General features: G+C 47.1%; 1 protein-coding gene across 2 annotated transcripts in view; it reads right to left on the reverse strand.

Annotated features, from left to right (window-relative positions):
• The window catches only part of bcas3 (BCAS3 microtubule associated cell migration factor), a 361222-nt gene that overhangs the window by 279717 nt on the left and 66505 nt on the right, over window positions 1-15000 (reverse strand). For both annotated transcript variants that reach the window (XM_083772661.1, XM_083772660.1), the window contains exon 13: window positions 14362-14455. In XM_083772661.1, coding sequence (XP_083628787.1) covers window positions 14362-14455 — 94 coding nt within the window. The remainder of the gene's footprint in view (window positions 1-14361; window positions 14456-15000) is intronic.

Below are 15000 nucleotides of genomic sequence, written 5' to 3' on the forward strand. Positions count from 1 at the left end.
GGTGGGTGGATGGATGGATGGATGGATGGATGGATGGATGGATGGATGGATGGATGGATGGATGGCTGGCTGCATACGATGTAAGTGACCATGTCAGATCATCTGGCTGCATTGAAGTGCACAATTCAACTGCTCATGGATTATATCGTTTATACTGGTTTTAAAAAGCAAAATAACCTGTAATTCAATCGCAACATAAGTATGAACGGCAACATAAATGGAATTATGACACCCTATAGGTATCGATATATATCGTGGATGGTATAATATGCCTAGCCCAAACATTTAGATTCTCGTAGAGGTTGATTCTGACGAATCTCTACGAGAGTCTAAAAGATAACCCCGCCCCTAACGTCGAAAAGGAACGTTTGTGCCTTAAAATCACTCTTACCTTGTACAAATGCAAAATCTAAGCTGCTTTAAATGTTGCCCCACTTGTTTGTGATCTGTGCGCACCCATATTAAACACCGCACATGCTTATTTTTCAATAAAAAAGGTATTTTAATCCACTCTGTCTCGGAATCTGGCAGCCATCTTTGTTTTCTCTCCATTGTAGATGCGCAAGAGAACCCTGGCCGCTAGGGGGCGTGGGCAATGTTCTCTTGCGCATTTACAATGGAGGATTCCGAAACAGAGTGGATTTTGAGGCACAAACGTTACTTTTCGACGTTAGGGGCGGGGTTATCTTTTAGACTCTCGTAGAGAGATTCGTCAGAATTGAAAAAAACCTCTACGAGAATCTAAATGTTTGGGCTATAATATGCCTACTATCTACAGCAGGGACCAGCTCAGTGACCTTGTGGTTAGAGTGTTCGCCCTGAGACTGGGAGGTCGGGGTTCGATCCCCGGCCGGTCATACCAAAGACTCTAAAAATGGGACCCAGTGCCTCCTGGGGTGTAAGTCCCTGCAACATACTAGTGTCATGTCCAGGGGGTGTACTTGTACATCAAGCTGCCTCACACTACAGAAACAGGAGATATGCTCCTATGGGCCTCATGGCTCGGCAAGGCCGGGGAAGATGTGGCGTGTTGTCCTACAGCAAACCTTTAGTGTTCTCACCACGCCGTCATGACGGCAGCTTTATTCATGGTGCCCACCGTGAATAAAGGCTGGCAGTCACGTACCTCCCTGGTACACCGTGGTGGCGTAGTGGGCGACAGGGAGGAGGGCACAGTGCGGGCGCCATGTACCTCCCTGGTACCGTGGTGGTATGGTGGGCAGAGCAGTGGGCACCAGGGGGAGGGCACAGCGCGGGCGCCATGTACCTCCCTGGTACCCGTGGTGGTATGGTGGGCAGAGCGGTGGGCACCAGGGGGAGGGCACAGCGCGGGCGCCATGTACCTCCCTGGTACCGTGGTGGTATGGTGGGCAGAGCGGTGGGCACCAGGGGGAGGGCACAGCGCGGGCGCCATGTACCTCCCTGGTACCGTAGGGTGGTATGGTGGGCAGAGCGGTGGGCACCAGGGGGAGGGCACAGCGCTGGGCGCCATGTACCTCCCTGGTACCGTGGTGGTATGGTGGGCAGAGCGGTGGGCACCAGGGGGAGGGCACAGCGCGGGCGCCGGGCCTGGAGCCGCTTCTACGACGACCGCTGTATGGGTTTGGACAACCTCCCAGGATTCTCTTAACTCTCCCTCAACCACATCCACAAGTCATCTCACAACAAGGAAGGATGCGGAGGGAGCCGGAAAAAGAGAGAGAGAGAGAGAGAGAGCGTGAAACAGAGAGAGTTGAGGGAAAGAGAAGAGTAGAGAGAACCAGAGGGGGGTGGGGGCGTGGGGGGGGGGTTGGGGGGAGGAGGTGCTCATGGTTCATTGATGTACAGCGGACTGAAACTGAGGAGTGTGTTGTTCTACGCGCTTCACAGAAAAAGACCACCGGTGAGTGCTCAGATATTAATAGATACGAACAAGGTGTGTGTGTGTGTGTGTGTGTGTGTGTGTGTGTGTGTGTGCGTGCGTGTGTGTGTGCACGCGCGGTTGACCTAGCCGAGAGGCTGCCATTAGTTTAATATTAAGATGTTTGGAACGCGGGCTCTTTTAACAAGGCGAAACCGGGCCCGTCTTTCAAGTGGTGCCGACATACTTAGGAGGTGCAGGGAGCGTGGAGGTCAGGTTCACAACAGCGTGACTATGTGGGGCGAGGCATAGTTACTCACAGCACACCGACCTGCAATATATAAACCCCCTTTTTTATGGTACATTTACATATTTGCACACTTCCTCACGCTTGAACTGTTTCAGAGGAGAGGGAGTTGATTTGTGGCCATCCATCAAACCGGTGCATGGGCTGCAGAAGTTCAGTACCAACGTGCACTCCTCCGACGTGCACGTCAGAGTCCTGACGGCACTAGGGCTTTCCGACATGGAGACAAACAAGTTCTCACGGCAAGCTTAGCCCGAGAGCTTTAACGCCATCCGTCTTTAGACAGGAAAAGAAAAGAAGGAAAAAAAAAATAGCGGCCCCCGAAAACAATATCCTGATGAAGAAGTTTGAGACTGTGAGCATTATTTAATCCCTTTTCTCTGAGCTAGCGGGCAGACAGCGGAGCTGCAGAGGGTAATCTCTCCCTGCCGTTTTCACATGCCCCTTTATGTTCTGTTAACTAATGAATCCCCCCAGACATTCGCCACCGCTGGACGCTGATCACATTTCACGCAGCTCTGTTCAGAGTCCGTTGATATGAGAAGGAAAAAAAGAAAGGCGCATGGGAGGGTACAGAGGGAAAGGATAGTGTGTGTGTGTGCGTGTAGGTGTGTGCGTGTGTGTTCGCGTGCGTGTGTGCGTATACATTCTAATTGACTGTATCCTTCCTTCTCTGTGGAGAATGTTACAAACTTTTATTTTATATTTATTTTTTGGGGCTTTTTTTGCCTTTAGTGATAGATCACAGCAGGTAGGACAGGAAATGGAGAGAGAGAGAGATGAGGGGGGGGGGGAGGGGGGACAGACACACAGCAAAGTTGGTCGGGATCGGGACTCGAACCTGCGACACACCGTCACGCTGGATTACCAAGCCAAGGTTGCCTGGACCGCTATACGCCAGCCCAGGCCACAGTCAGAGTGTATAAAAGCTTAGCAACGCACATCTTCCCAGCCAAGCAGCCCCTAAACGCACACATCATAAAAAAGTCACACGTGGCCTGCTATGTGTGTTGCAGCGATGCATGCGTGGGCTGTGGCGTGATTCCACCGCGGAGGAGAGGTGTCTGGAGTGTGGCCGAGGTTGGCGGCAGAAAGTGCGGGTGTCTGTGTGTGCGTGTCTGTGTGTGTGTGCGCACACGTGTGTGTTGGGGTGGTAGACTCAGATTTGGCCTCAGGTTTTTTCCTTTGCCTTGACTCATGGTCACTGGCCCAGGCTAAACATTCTTCAAAGCTCTCATCCTTCTAACCAACACTACTAAATTATATCACATTATACTGCCTGCCGTCCATCTTGTCCATCTTTATTTGGCCTTGTTCCCTTCCCCTTGGGGCTGTACCCGGTCCAAGTGTGTTCATCTCTTCTCCTCTAACAGCCTTATCTCGTTTCTTGCGGCCCTTCATGGCCACAATCTCGACTCCTGCCCCAACAACGCTCCTTCAGGCCTCTATGTCCTCCTCACACCCTCCTGTCTGATCCCTGAATGGTTTTTACAGGCCGCTGCGGACCCCGTGCCATGCCCCCCCCCTTTCTCTCTCCTCTCCACTTTGCAGGAGGGGGGTATAGCGGCGGCAGCCGCTTTACCACCTAGCATGGAAACGCTGTAAAAATAGCCGGGGCAGCCAGCACCGGCTTTTACAGCCTCTTGGACAAACAGTGGGAGAGCGTGGCGTGATGGAGGCTCTCTCTCTCTGTGTGTGTGTGTGTGTGTGTGTGTGTGTGTGTGTGTGCGCACTCTGTAAATACAGCCAGGGAGGTTTCTGCAGAATGCTGAATATTCACACTGTGGCCGACGGGGCTATAGCTTGGCTGTGAGGTCTGCTACTTTAGTTTCACGTCAAACGTTGGCACACCAACGGACGGGTTATAGACGACCACGTTCCGAATCAGGTACAGATTTCGCCTGAAGGCCTCTTAAAAACTACTTAACGGTATTATATAGTCACAACACCCCCCAATGATTGTACCAGACTCAAACCACCACTCCAGACCGTCGCTATATATATTTAAAAAGGGATACCGTTTCAGAGTTAAGCGATGCACAAGGAGTCTGAATATTAGTATTTTGCAGAGAACCCTAACATGATCTGAACATGTCGGGGCCCTGGTTATTTTTGAGCACTCCAGTGTTTGACAGCAACATTATATTTGGTCGTATTTTAGTCACCTCACGCTCAAGTTCAAACTTAGCCTAGTTATACAGTAGCTTAAATGGCTTTTAAGTCACGACTTATGCATTACAAATAGCTATAACTAGGCATACTTACTGTGAGTGAGGTGCTGAAACCCCTTCTGAAATATTTCACCTTTAGTCTAATTGCGACCATAGGTTGCAGATTACTATTTAAACATTACTATGAAACAGCGCAACATTTTGACAGCACATTTTTAATTGTGTTTTAGTCACATTTTAGTCCCTTGGGATGTTTTAGTGTTAGTCTAGTTTTAGTCGACTAGATAATCATACGATTTTAGTCGACTAAAACTACAGTTGATTTATTCGACAAAAATGTAATTTGGCGGGCCGTGATGGCGTCGTAATGACGCTTGCTGAAAATAGCAAAATCTACAAGCTCACAATGTGTCGCAGTGCGATGCATTGTCAGCTTGCAGATCCTCTATTTCCAATATGCAATCAAGTGCACAATGATTTGAAACATTTTAGTCCAGTTTTTATTTGTTAACGAAATATATTACTTAGTCATAGTTTTAGTCATCATTTAGTCATAGCTTAGTTTTCGTTTAGTTTCCGTTTACAGTAGTTTTCGTCAGTGAAAAAAAGGTGGTCGACGAACATTTCTTTTGTCATAGCATTAGTCGCCGAAATCACTGCAGCCTTCTGAGTCTGCATATTATCGGCAGTTTTGTTTCATGCACAGCGCCGGGTTGGGTACGCGCGGCAAAGTGTCCACATCAGGCCCTAATGCTGCTGTATACAGTGACAGACGCCTAGCGAGGCGCAGAGAAAGGGAGAGTATTACAATAGATTATGACAGAGCCGGTGGGGGTGGATACTGGATAGGGGGGGGCTGGCTATACATCATCAGCTTATGGATAATGCCATTATGAAATGGAGATGATGTGGAACAGTTTCTAACCCTATAGCATCTCCTCCATCAGAGAGAGAGAGAGAGGCAGGGCAGGTCAACAGCAACATGGCCCTCGCTGTGAGAGGGGTTATGTGTGTGTGTGTGTGTGTGTGTGTGTGTGTGTGTGTGTGCGTGTGTGTGTGTGGGGGGGGGTGTTAGGTTAATCCTCACTGATTGTTTTGTGGAGCAGCCTTCTGCCAGGTTCCGAGGACAGGGATTGGACATTGCCGTGCTATTCGCTGCATTCTGGAAAGCACACACGGATCAGGACTGACATGATTACGGAGTATAACACACACAAAGATCAGATGACCCGTTCCACACATTGCGGCGGGTACATTTCGCCGTCTCCGAGATAAACCAGTTTTATACTTTGTTGTTGTGCAGAATTGATTGATTATGTTATTTTTTGCATGTATTTTTCTTTTACTTTGAGTTTAATTCAATTTTTCTTTTTTTTTGCATTTTGTTTTCTCTTTTGTATTTTATTATTATTGTATTGTGATTTCTTAGAATTGTTGTTTTCTGTTGATTTGATATGCAAAATGGACCAATACATTTTAAGTCATAAAAAGTCTATAATGTAATAGGGGGTTTAATAACATTATTAGATTGAACTTTCTCTAATAATGATCCAGCTCACCCACCAGACACCAGAAAGAGTTCAACAAACCACGTACAAGACCCATATTCGGCTTAAACAAGGGGACTAAATTAATTTAGCTCCTGTGCCACCAAAATGTGGAACGCCCTGCCAACAGTCATCAAGACATGTGAGTCCCTTGACTCCTTCGTGATCGTGAGGCGATCGAGCAGTGACAATGTGCACCTGGTCGCCTCTCAAAGGACATCTACGGACGGCGGCAATTCCAAACTGTCAAAGTCCTCCTTTTCCCCCCCTCACTGTATATGTAAGAAAAGGAAATTAACCCATTCTGGACGGGAAACCCCTTTTGGTGTTTTAACTAAGCATTAGGTTATACTTTAGCTATAAAAATAGCAGATCTACAAGCTTATAGCGCGCCACTCGGTGGTGCGCTATGAGCTTGTAGATCTGCTATTTTTGAAAAATCGTAAAAATGCGGCACAAATCTTTGAATATATTTTTTTTCTTGGAACCTGAAGCTCGGCCAGGCCCAACTAATTATATTTTTCATATTTTTATATATTTTATATATTTCATATTTCGGCCCGAAATCGGGTAAGGGTCGAGTTAGGGCAGAGTTTGAGAAATCTAGAAGAGGAAAGACATAAATGGAGAGCATAGCAGCAGATACATACTGTACACATGATATGCTACGGACGCTGCTTAAAGTGTAAAAAGATTATACGAAAAAAGGTGTGTTCATATTGTGTTGCATAATAGTAACATTCAGACTCTTTGTATATCACTGTGCGCAACATTTTTCAGCAGACAATGTTCATTTAGTTGTTTCACCACTAATTGTTTTTGCTGATCTCCTGCAACTCGTTTGCGGTTTCAAATTTCACCACAAGGGGACATTGTTTGAATAATGTCACACACGAACAAAAAGGACTTGTTGATGCAAGGAAACTTTGGGTGAAAATCGTTTTAACCCATTCTGAGCGGGAAGTTGGGAACCCCTATTGGTGTTTTAAGCATGTTGTTATAATTTAGCTATTGAAAAATAGCAGATCTACAAGCTCATAGAGCGGCACCGAGTGCCGCGCTACGAGCTTGTAGGTCTGCTGTTTTTGAAAAATCGGGAAAATGTGGCACAAATCTTTGAATAAATATTCTTTCAGAGCGAACGTTTTTTTTGTGGGTCCTTGACATCAAATATTGAGAACCACTGACATAAAAACATAGGGTTTTTCAGAAAACTGTCAGGATTTAGAAGACATTTGTAGAATCAAACTTAGGTCAAAATGGGTTAAAGTTAAACAAATCTGCTCCTAAAAAAAATAAAAAATCCAGGTATTTTTCAGTAAAAATCAGAAAAAAATAAAAAGATTAGCCTTGCCGACGCCATGTGTAATCCCCACTCCCAGCTAAAAGACCTCTGTTGGCCAGTGAAGTGGGTAAGAGGACACAGGAAGTGGTTCTATTGAGAGGTGAAAAAATAAGTCGTCTCATGGTCAGATGAGTCATCCCTCACCCTGTTCTCAAGTAGACACACACACACACACTCGCCACCAGCCACACACCAAAATAAGTCCACAGGGCCCGAGGGCTCGATTCCTACAGTATGTCAATGGGTTCTGGTTCTGGACCCCCGGAATGATCTGTATTTGGACCCCGGACCCCCCCATCAGAAAATATGTTGTTCCAGGGACTCCAGGGACTCCCCCCCCCCCCCCCCCCCCCCCCCCCCCCCCCCCCCAAAAGCAAAGATAGCTCTGAAAGGATATATGATATAAGATTAGGATATAAGATTTGCACCACAATTTCACGAATTTTCTAAAATAGCAGACCTACAAGCTCATAGCGCCACAAGCTTGTAGATCTGCTATTTTCCAATAGCTAAAGTATAACATAATGCTTAAAAACACCAAAAGGGGTTCCCGTTCAGAATGGGTTATAGGACATCACTGTAAAGCATTCTTCCAAAGTGACCATTTTCATCTCATGGTGAAGCATTTCAACTTATAAAAAAACTAAAAAAACAAATGTAACTATAGTATAAAATAGACAGTATAGACAAGATAACGTAGTGGAAAACTTTAATCTATGTTGTTTTGAGGTCTTCCCGAGGAGGATGACACTGCTTCCGGTCCAGGAAGTGGTCACAGAGAGGTTAAGCAGTGAGTTGGCGTGCGTACGGCCCACGGTCAAGTCCTCCCACCGAAACCAGACAGACAGTAAACAGGCCTCCAGAGTGAAAGGCACGCTGTAAATCACATCAGAGCAAACAGCTGTGAGCTGTGCTAATTACTATCCTGGTGTGAAGACATAACTTAATTCATGCTAAATGTGTGGCTGCGGGGAAGGGGAGGGAGGGGGAGGGGAGGGCTTGCGTGTGGGGGGATTTCCCGCCGTGTTCAACATGTGCGTGTGGGTTCTGGGGTTCTCGGCGTCGGCCTCCATTCCTTTCACACATCAGTGAGATGGAGCGACAGAGTTATGACACCACGGAGCGTCGCCTTCACGGCACACAGCTGCGCTCTGCATGGTAACGGCGCTACCCGCGGCACCGGGCCTTCTCATTAAGGCTGGCCCATTACTAAACAAGGGATATAGTTTATGGGACACTGCCACACGGCAACCGTCCCATAGGCCGTGATGACGCTCAGCCCAGGGTTTGTCCTCCAACCGCTCCTTGACTTTGATGGTGTTCCAATCTTAACCCTGGACCCACTTTAAAGGCTCCACAATGATCGGCTTCTGATTCCTTTTGACATTCTAAGTTCGTCTGAATTTGCTCGCTTGCTACTCACAATTCTTTAATTCTGGTCACAGACTGAAAATGATACGCTCTGTGTAGAGAGAGAGCAATGGTATATAGGGGTCTGTCTCTTTAAGAGTGGCTGTCCAATGATTTTGTGAATGAGTGAACAGTGCCTAGACAGGCTAGACCACGGAAAGCAGAAACTCTGATCCTTATCGGTCACTGAGAACGAGAGAGAGAAAGAGAGGTAGTGAGGAGGAGAGGAGGGAAAAAAAGGGTGGAAGGGTGGAGCCCTGCTGTGCTGCATGGACCGATCACTCCATCTAGTGCAAAGTAACAGCCAAGAGAAATGAAAGGAAATGCTGTCGGGGACGGCCTCTCTCCTCCGCCATCATCATCAAAACACCAGTGTATTTTGACCTTGGCATCGTACCTAATAATCAAGTCAAGGATCGTTAAGGACGGGTGAAGGGGACGAGACGCGAAAGCAAACAAGCACACACACATCGCAGCTGTTAAGAGGGGAACGCTTCGGCGTTGCCACTGCACTTCAGCTGCACCCCTCTAATTACACCACTAGGAATAGATCCTACTGAAACACCACAGAGAGCGCCAGCCGCCACACCATAGAAACGGCGGCCGCCTGCTCGCTCGCCCCGGCCTCTCTCTGTACTGCCTCCAACACACACACAGGGCCCCGCTATGGGTTTCTTCTTGCATAACCTTGCCCGGCCAACAAAAAGGCTTCTGGGCTTTCCAGAGACTCTGCTGTCGAGTCATAGCATTGTTTCATAGCTCGGGGCCTTAACTTTTCGTTTGACCACTGGTGAAGGGATCCTCGGGTTAAGCCATTTTGGGCGGGAACCCCTTTTGGTGTTATGCTTTAGCTATTGAAAAACAGCAGATCTACAAGCTCATAGCGCGCCACCGAGTGGCGCGCTACGAGCTTGTAGGTCTGCTATTTTTTGAAAAATCGTGAAAATGTGCCTGAAATCTTTTAATAGAATTGTTACAGAGCGAGTTTTTTAACTTCTTTGCTACTGGGAGGGTCCCTGGAACAACATATTTTCAGATGAGGGGTCAGAGGCATATTACATATAATCTTTGGGGTTCTTGACATGAAATATTGAGCACCACTGATACAGAAACATGAGGTATTTCAGAGTCAAAGTCAGGATTCTGAAGACATTTTGTTTTAAATTTCGACGTCAGGCCAAAACGGGTTAAGCCGTAAAACCAGTTCAGCAGCAAAGCCAACTTCCTTTAGATCCTTCTGAGAACAGTTCATTTTGGGGCAACAAGACCGGCCTCGTCAGTCACTCGGGGGATTTGGGGCTCTAATCAAAAATCAAGAGGCCTCTCGTTCTGGGACACTCTAAAGAGTAAGGCGGGCAGTTGTACAACATTATCGGAGGGTTTTTTTTTCTTTTGTGCATGCAGCTTAATGATGAAAGCAGTCCCCTAAATTACAGCTCTGGAAGTGAGGGGGGGTGCTCAGTTGCATGGCGGACATTCATGCCTCGACCTCGTTATATATAGGAACCATTAATGCCCCAGAAGAGAGAAAAAGAGGGGAAAAAAACTTGTTTGTGTTTTCAGGGGGGCTTACATTACGGGTATAGCCTGATGATGATGATGATGTCGTAATTCAAAACACTTATTATTAGTGCTTGAGGATTTGCCTCCAGTGTAAATGAGGTGGCAACGTGTACATGTCATTATTGGAGAGTAAAGTTGACAGGTTTAAGGGGGGCGCTCAGCGTTTGAAGTCGTCCGCCACCCCGTGGTCTTCTAAAAACACACAGCTGGGGGAACGGTTTGGAAGGAGAAAGGCTAAACTTTAGAGGAAAGGCATGCTAGAGGAGAGAGATGAGAGGAGTGTGGATGTGGAAATGCTGCAACGTTCTGCACGACTGCACGAGTATTTTCCCTTTCAGTCTGGTACGGAGACGGGGAGTATTCAACATGATTACTCTATCTCTCTCTCTCTCTCTCTCTGTCTTTAGAACGTTGTCTTGTGCATCTCTGCGAGACAGCTTGACATGAGGTCAGAATCACCGTTGAGTGGGCAGAACGTCCGTGGGTTAGATGTGTGTGTTGGTGTGTGTGTGTTGCAGGTGGAGGACTGCATGCGATGCACCAGTGCAGGGCAGGCACTCTGTTTGGGACTCGGCTCATGATAATGAAAAGTGGTCATGAATCTTCGCTTGACCAGATCGCTGGAAGCCATGCTTTTTTTCAATAGGGCTAATTTCAGCACCAAAGCTGCACGCGCACGCACGCACGCACGCACGCACGCACGCACGCACAGAGAGAGAGAGTAGAAAGAGAGAGAGAGCACATGCTCGCTAGAGTTCCATGAACAGAAGACTATATCTATTCATCATGGGGCAAAGGTCAGTCAAATTACCCCTGAGACAACGGCGCCCTCTAGAGATGCATCGGTTCAAAGTGGTACTATAGAGAGAGTTCAGCTCTAACTGCCCCGCCCTTTTAGGAGACACACAGCAGGTCCTGGTTCCATAAAATAGTGTTTTTTTACTTTAGCTAGTTTTTAGTTTTGATCATTTTTCAAGGTGAGTTTGCTAAAAAGAATTTAAAAAAGACTTGAGATCAGTTTAGATTTTATTAGTTTAAGTAGTTTTGTTTTGTAATATTGGGTTATTTGTCAGGAGTGAAATTCAAAAAGATCAAGATTTGTGAAAAGATTGTAGATCAGAAAATATTAGGATTATGTATGAAATATTGACAAAGAAAAAAAACGCACAATACAGTTTCAGTTTATCATTTTTTCAGATAATTAAAACAATCATTGCCATTATGTTTTTATTCTAGACATAGTTATTCTGTAGTGAACATGAGCACAGATTATGGCCGACCCCTTCATTCTGTTCACACATTGTCCATGTATTTTGACAATGAAGTCAGGAACCAATAATACTAAAACCACACAAACGTTTGTGCCAGAACAACAAATCTCCTTTCTGGGTCCTGAGCCACTGATTGCGAAATGCTGTACGTTTTAGACAGTAACTGAAAAGCATTCATAGAAAGACGCGGCTCAGCATTCTGACATAAATATTGCAGTATTTCACAAGAAATACTGCGTGTGTCTGATTCATGAGCCTCACAGGGCCTAACCACTTGAACCCCAGCATGCCTATTCTGGAGGAAACGGAGATCCACGGGCTTGAAGATCGGCTATTCTGGGCAAAGAGATTTGATGATAGACGGAGGGGGAAAAACGGTCAAAGTACAGTCGTATGCCAGGTCCGAGTTACCAAGTCTTTAACTCGGTTAAAGTGGTTAAGACAAGGTGGTTAAAATACTACATATAACTGAGAGACTGACGTTTCGGCTCAGTGTGAGGAGTTGATAGCATGCCACCAGTCTGCAATCACCCCCCAGGCGTGCTCGTTGAGGTGATCAGCGGTGATGACGTGCACCTGCACGTCGTCACCTTCCCTTGAAAAGAAACGGACTCTCTCTCAACTCCTCGCACCGATGAAGGCTGGATAGCCTAAACGTCTCTGTCTCTCAGTTATTACGTACTGTGGATAATTACAACGCTTAAATTGCACTGTTGCCACTGTGTATGCGATCCATTACCTTTGTTTTCGCGATGTTGATTTGAGTGAATAGTGCACGAGAAGTCAAGAGTGCGATGCGGTTACAAGAAAAGTGATATACGGTACGCTGCTGTCACTGATAAACCATGTCACCAGGTCGTGTGACTGCCAGAATTCCCCATACTTTGTGTGCACATACTGTGTCTGCGTGTTGTGTGCGTGCGTGTGTGAGTGCGTGCGTGAGTGCGTGTGCAAGTATGTACAGTAAGCACGTAGGCAGTACATGTTTTTGTGAGCGTGATACCATGTGATACTGTATATTCACGATGCCGGACATGTCTATGTGCTATCCATGTGGGGTGTGCTGTGCATGTTCATGTCCCACGTGTGTGTTCACAATTTTCATGCCTGTCTCCTGTGTGTGCGTGTGCATGCGCGCGAGCGTGCTTGTGTGTATCTGTGTGTGTGTTTGGAGTGGGGGGGGGGGGGGGTTGGGGAAGGGGAGGGGGTGTTAGGGTGGGGTATCTAGACTGTCTATGTCTGGTTCTTTAGTCATAAGCCCAGGTATGTGAGGGATTTCTGGACGGGGAGGTCACGGGGTGAGAGACATCTTTCAGCAGCTCCTTTATTAACCACCCCCCCCCCCCCGTGCACACACATAAACGCGCACAATTACGATGCACGCACACACACGCGGCACAGAAATGCAGGGGGTAGAAAAACGGCAACACACATGCCATAAGTACGTACATACAGTATACGGTACAAACACGCAGACACAGACACACACACACACACACAACACACACCACGCACACACACGCACGCACACAGATAAGAGGGAATTGCACATTCACACTCACAAAGCAGCCACTGTGGCTGCAACTTCCGGAGTGAAGAGTTCAAATGGCAAACAGAGAAGAGAAGAGAAGCCGGAGCTAAATAAGATGGTGAGGAGTGAGTCTAGGATATGACCAATGCTGTCTCGCACAAACACGCACGCACACGCACACGCACACACACACACACACACAAACACACACACACACGCGCACCCCCCCCCTCTTTCCCTCATACATACGACCACAGACACACACACACACACACACACACACACACACGTTTGCTTTGTTGTGACTGCAGCGACACGGTGTCTAATGCGTGTGGCGTCTGTGCTCGGTGGCTCCCAGACACTTCACACTGAAACAGTCCTCTCTGCTGTGGGATCTGAAGAACCAAACACCTCCAACAACCTCCCACCACCACCCACGGCCTCCCCAAATCTCAGAGGACTTCTCTATGGGTGGCAGACATCCAGGGGTGGGTGGGTGTGCAGTACAGTACAGTACAGTACAGTACAGACAAACGTGTAGGCAGTAAGTTAACCAGAAAGACAATAACATGCAGATGAAGGTCATGAGAGAATGAGAGATGGGAAGCAAAGACGATGGTGTTGGTGGCAGAGTTCAGGGCAAGTGACATGTCACGGGAGAGGAGGACGACCGACCGGCCGTTTTGGGTCCGATGCCGAATCCTGGCGAGTCCACATATTACAGATGTCTGACTGATATGTTGTCAAAAAGTGTTCTAATCAATTTCAAAAACATGATTTCAAAGGTGTCCTTCATGTTGCTATTTGGGAGAAAAAACTACATGAACACAAATAACTTTTTGGTCGATAAAAATTGTATTTAACCGCTCCGAAAACAAAAAATTCCACCTATAGTGACTTGCCCTATACATTGGCCGAATAACTGGCAATGCTGAAAAAACTAAATAAATGGCCGATGTGGCTCCATTAACTCACAAACACGATGGAAACTCTAGGAGGACATAAACAATATGAAAACACACACACACACACACACTCTGGATCAGAGGGCTGAGTACGACCCTAGCCTAGAGGGTGTCCCATAGCAAGGGTGAGTGTGGGGACAGGGCAGCCACATGAAAGCCACCCACACACACACCCTGACATACACACACACACACACACACACACACACACACACACTGTACTGTACTCCAATAAAAGACCTCTCCACGCCTCTCTGCTGCCGCGCCTAGATCAGCCAAACTCCACCTCAAAGTCCCCTATGAGATGTTCTGATTAGCATTTGTTACCTCCAAAATAAACACATCTGTGCTCGTGTGTGTGTGTGTGTGTGCGTGTGTGTGTGTGTGTGTGCGTGTGTGTGTGTGTCTTACCGCTGGGATTGAACTGCATGCAGGATATGGGTTTGTCGTGAGCTGGGAAGTGGGTCACCACTCCTTCTCCATCAGAGTCCTCACTCACCACGACCTGGAATACACACATGCACGACACGCGCACACACACACACACACACACACACGTGCGCGCACATTCACGCACGCACACACACGGAGACACACAGAAACACACGGAGGCTTAGTCATTTTACCACATTGAGGACGGGACTTTCCACCCTTCAAGGATTTTCTCCTCAACATTTTGGCTCTCGCTTTTATCACCAAACACCCCTTTAGAGCTGAGACCGCCGAACCGGCTCCACGACGCCTCTCCCCGATGAACCGGCGCCCTCTCGTGGCTCAAATACAATCAGCATTATCATTATCACCTGATGGACGGGGATGAGAACCACAGTGTCCAGGTTCCTAAAAAAAAAGGTTCGCTCTGAAAGAATATATATTCAAAGATTTGTGCCACATTTATTTATGAATTTTCTAAAAATAGCAGACCTACAAGCTCGTAGCGCGCCACTCGTTGGCGCGCTACGAGCTTGTAGATCTGCTATTTTTCAATAGCTAAAGTAGAACATAATGCTTAGTTAAAACACCAAAAGGGTTAAGAAGAGACGAGGACCT

This window comes from Protomyctophum parallelum, assembly GCF_964188405.1.
Source record: "Protomyctophum parallelum genome assembly, chromosome: 9".
In the NCBI taxonomy this organism is placed as follows: domain Eukaryota; kingdom Metazoa; phylum Chordata; class Actinopteri; order Myctophiformes; family Myctophidae; genus Protomyctophum; species Protomyctophum parallelum.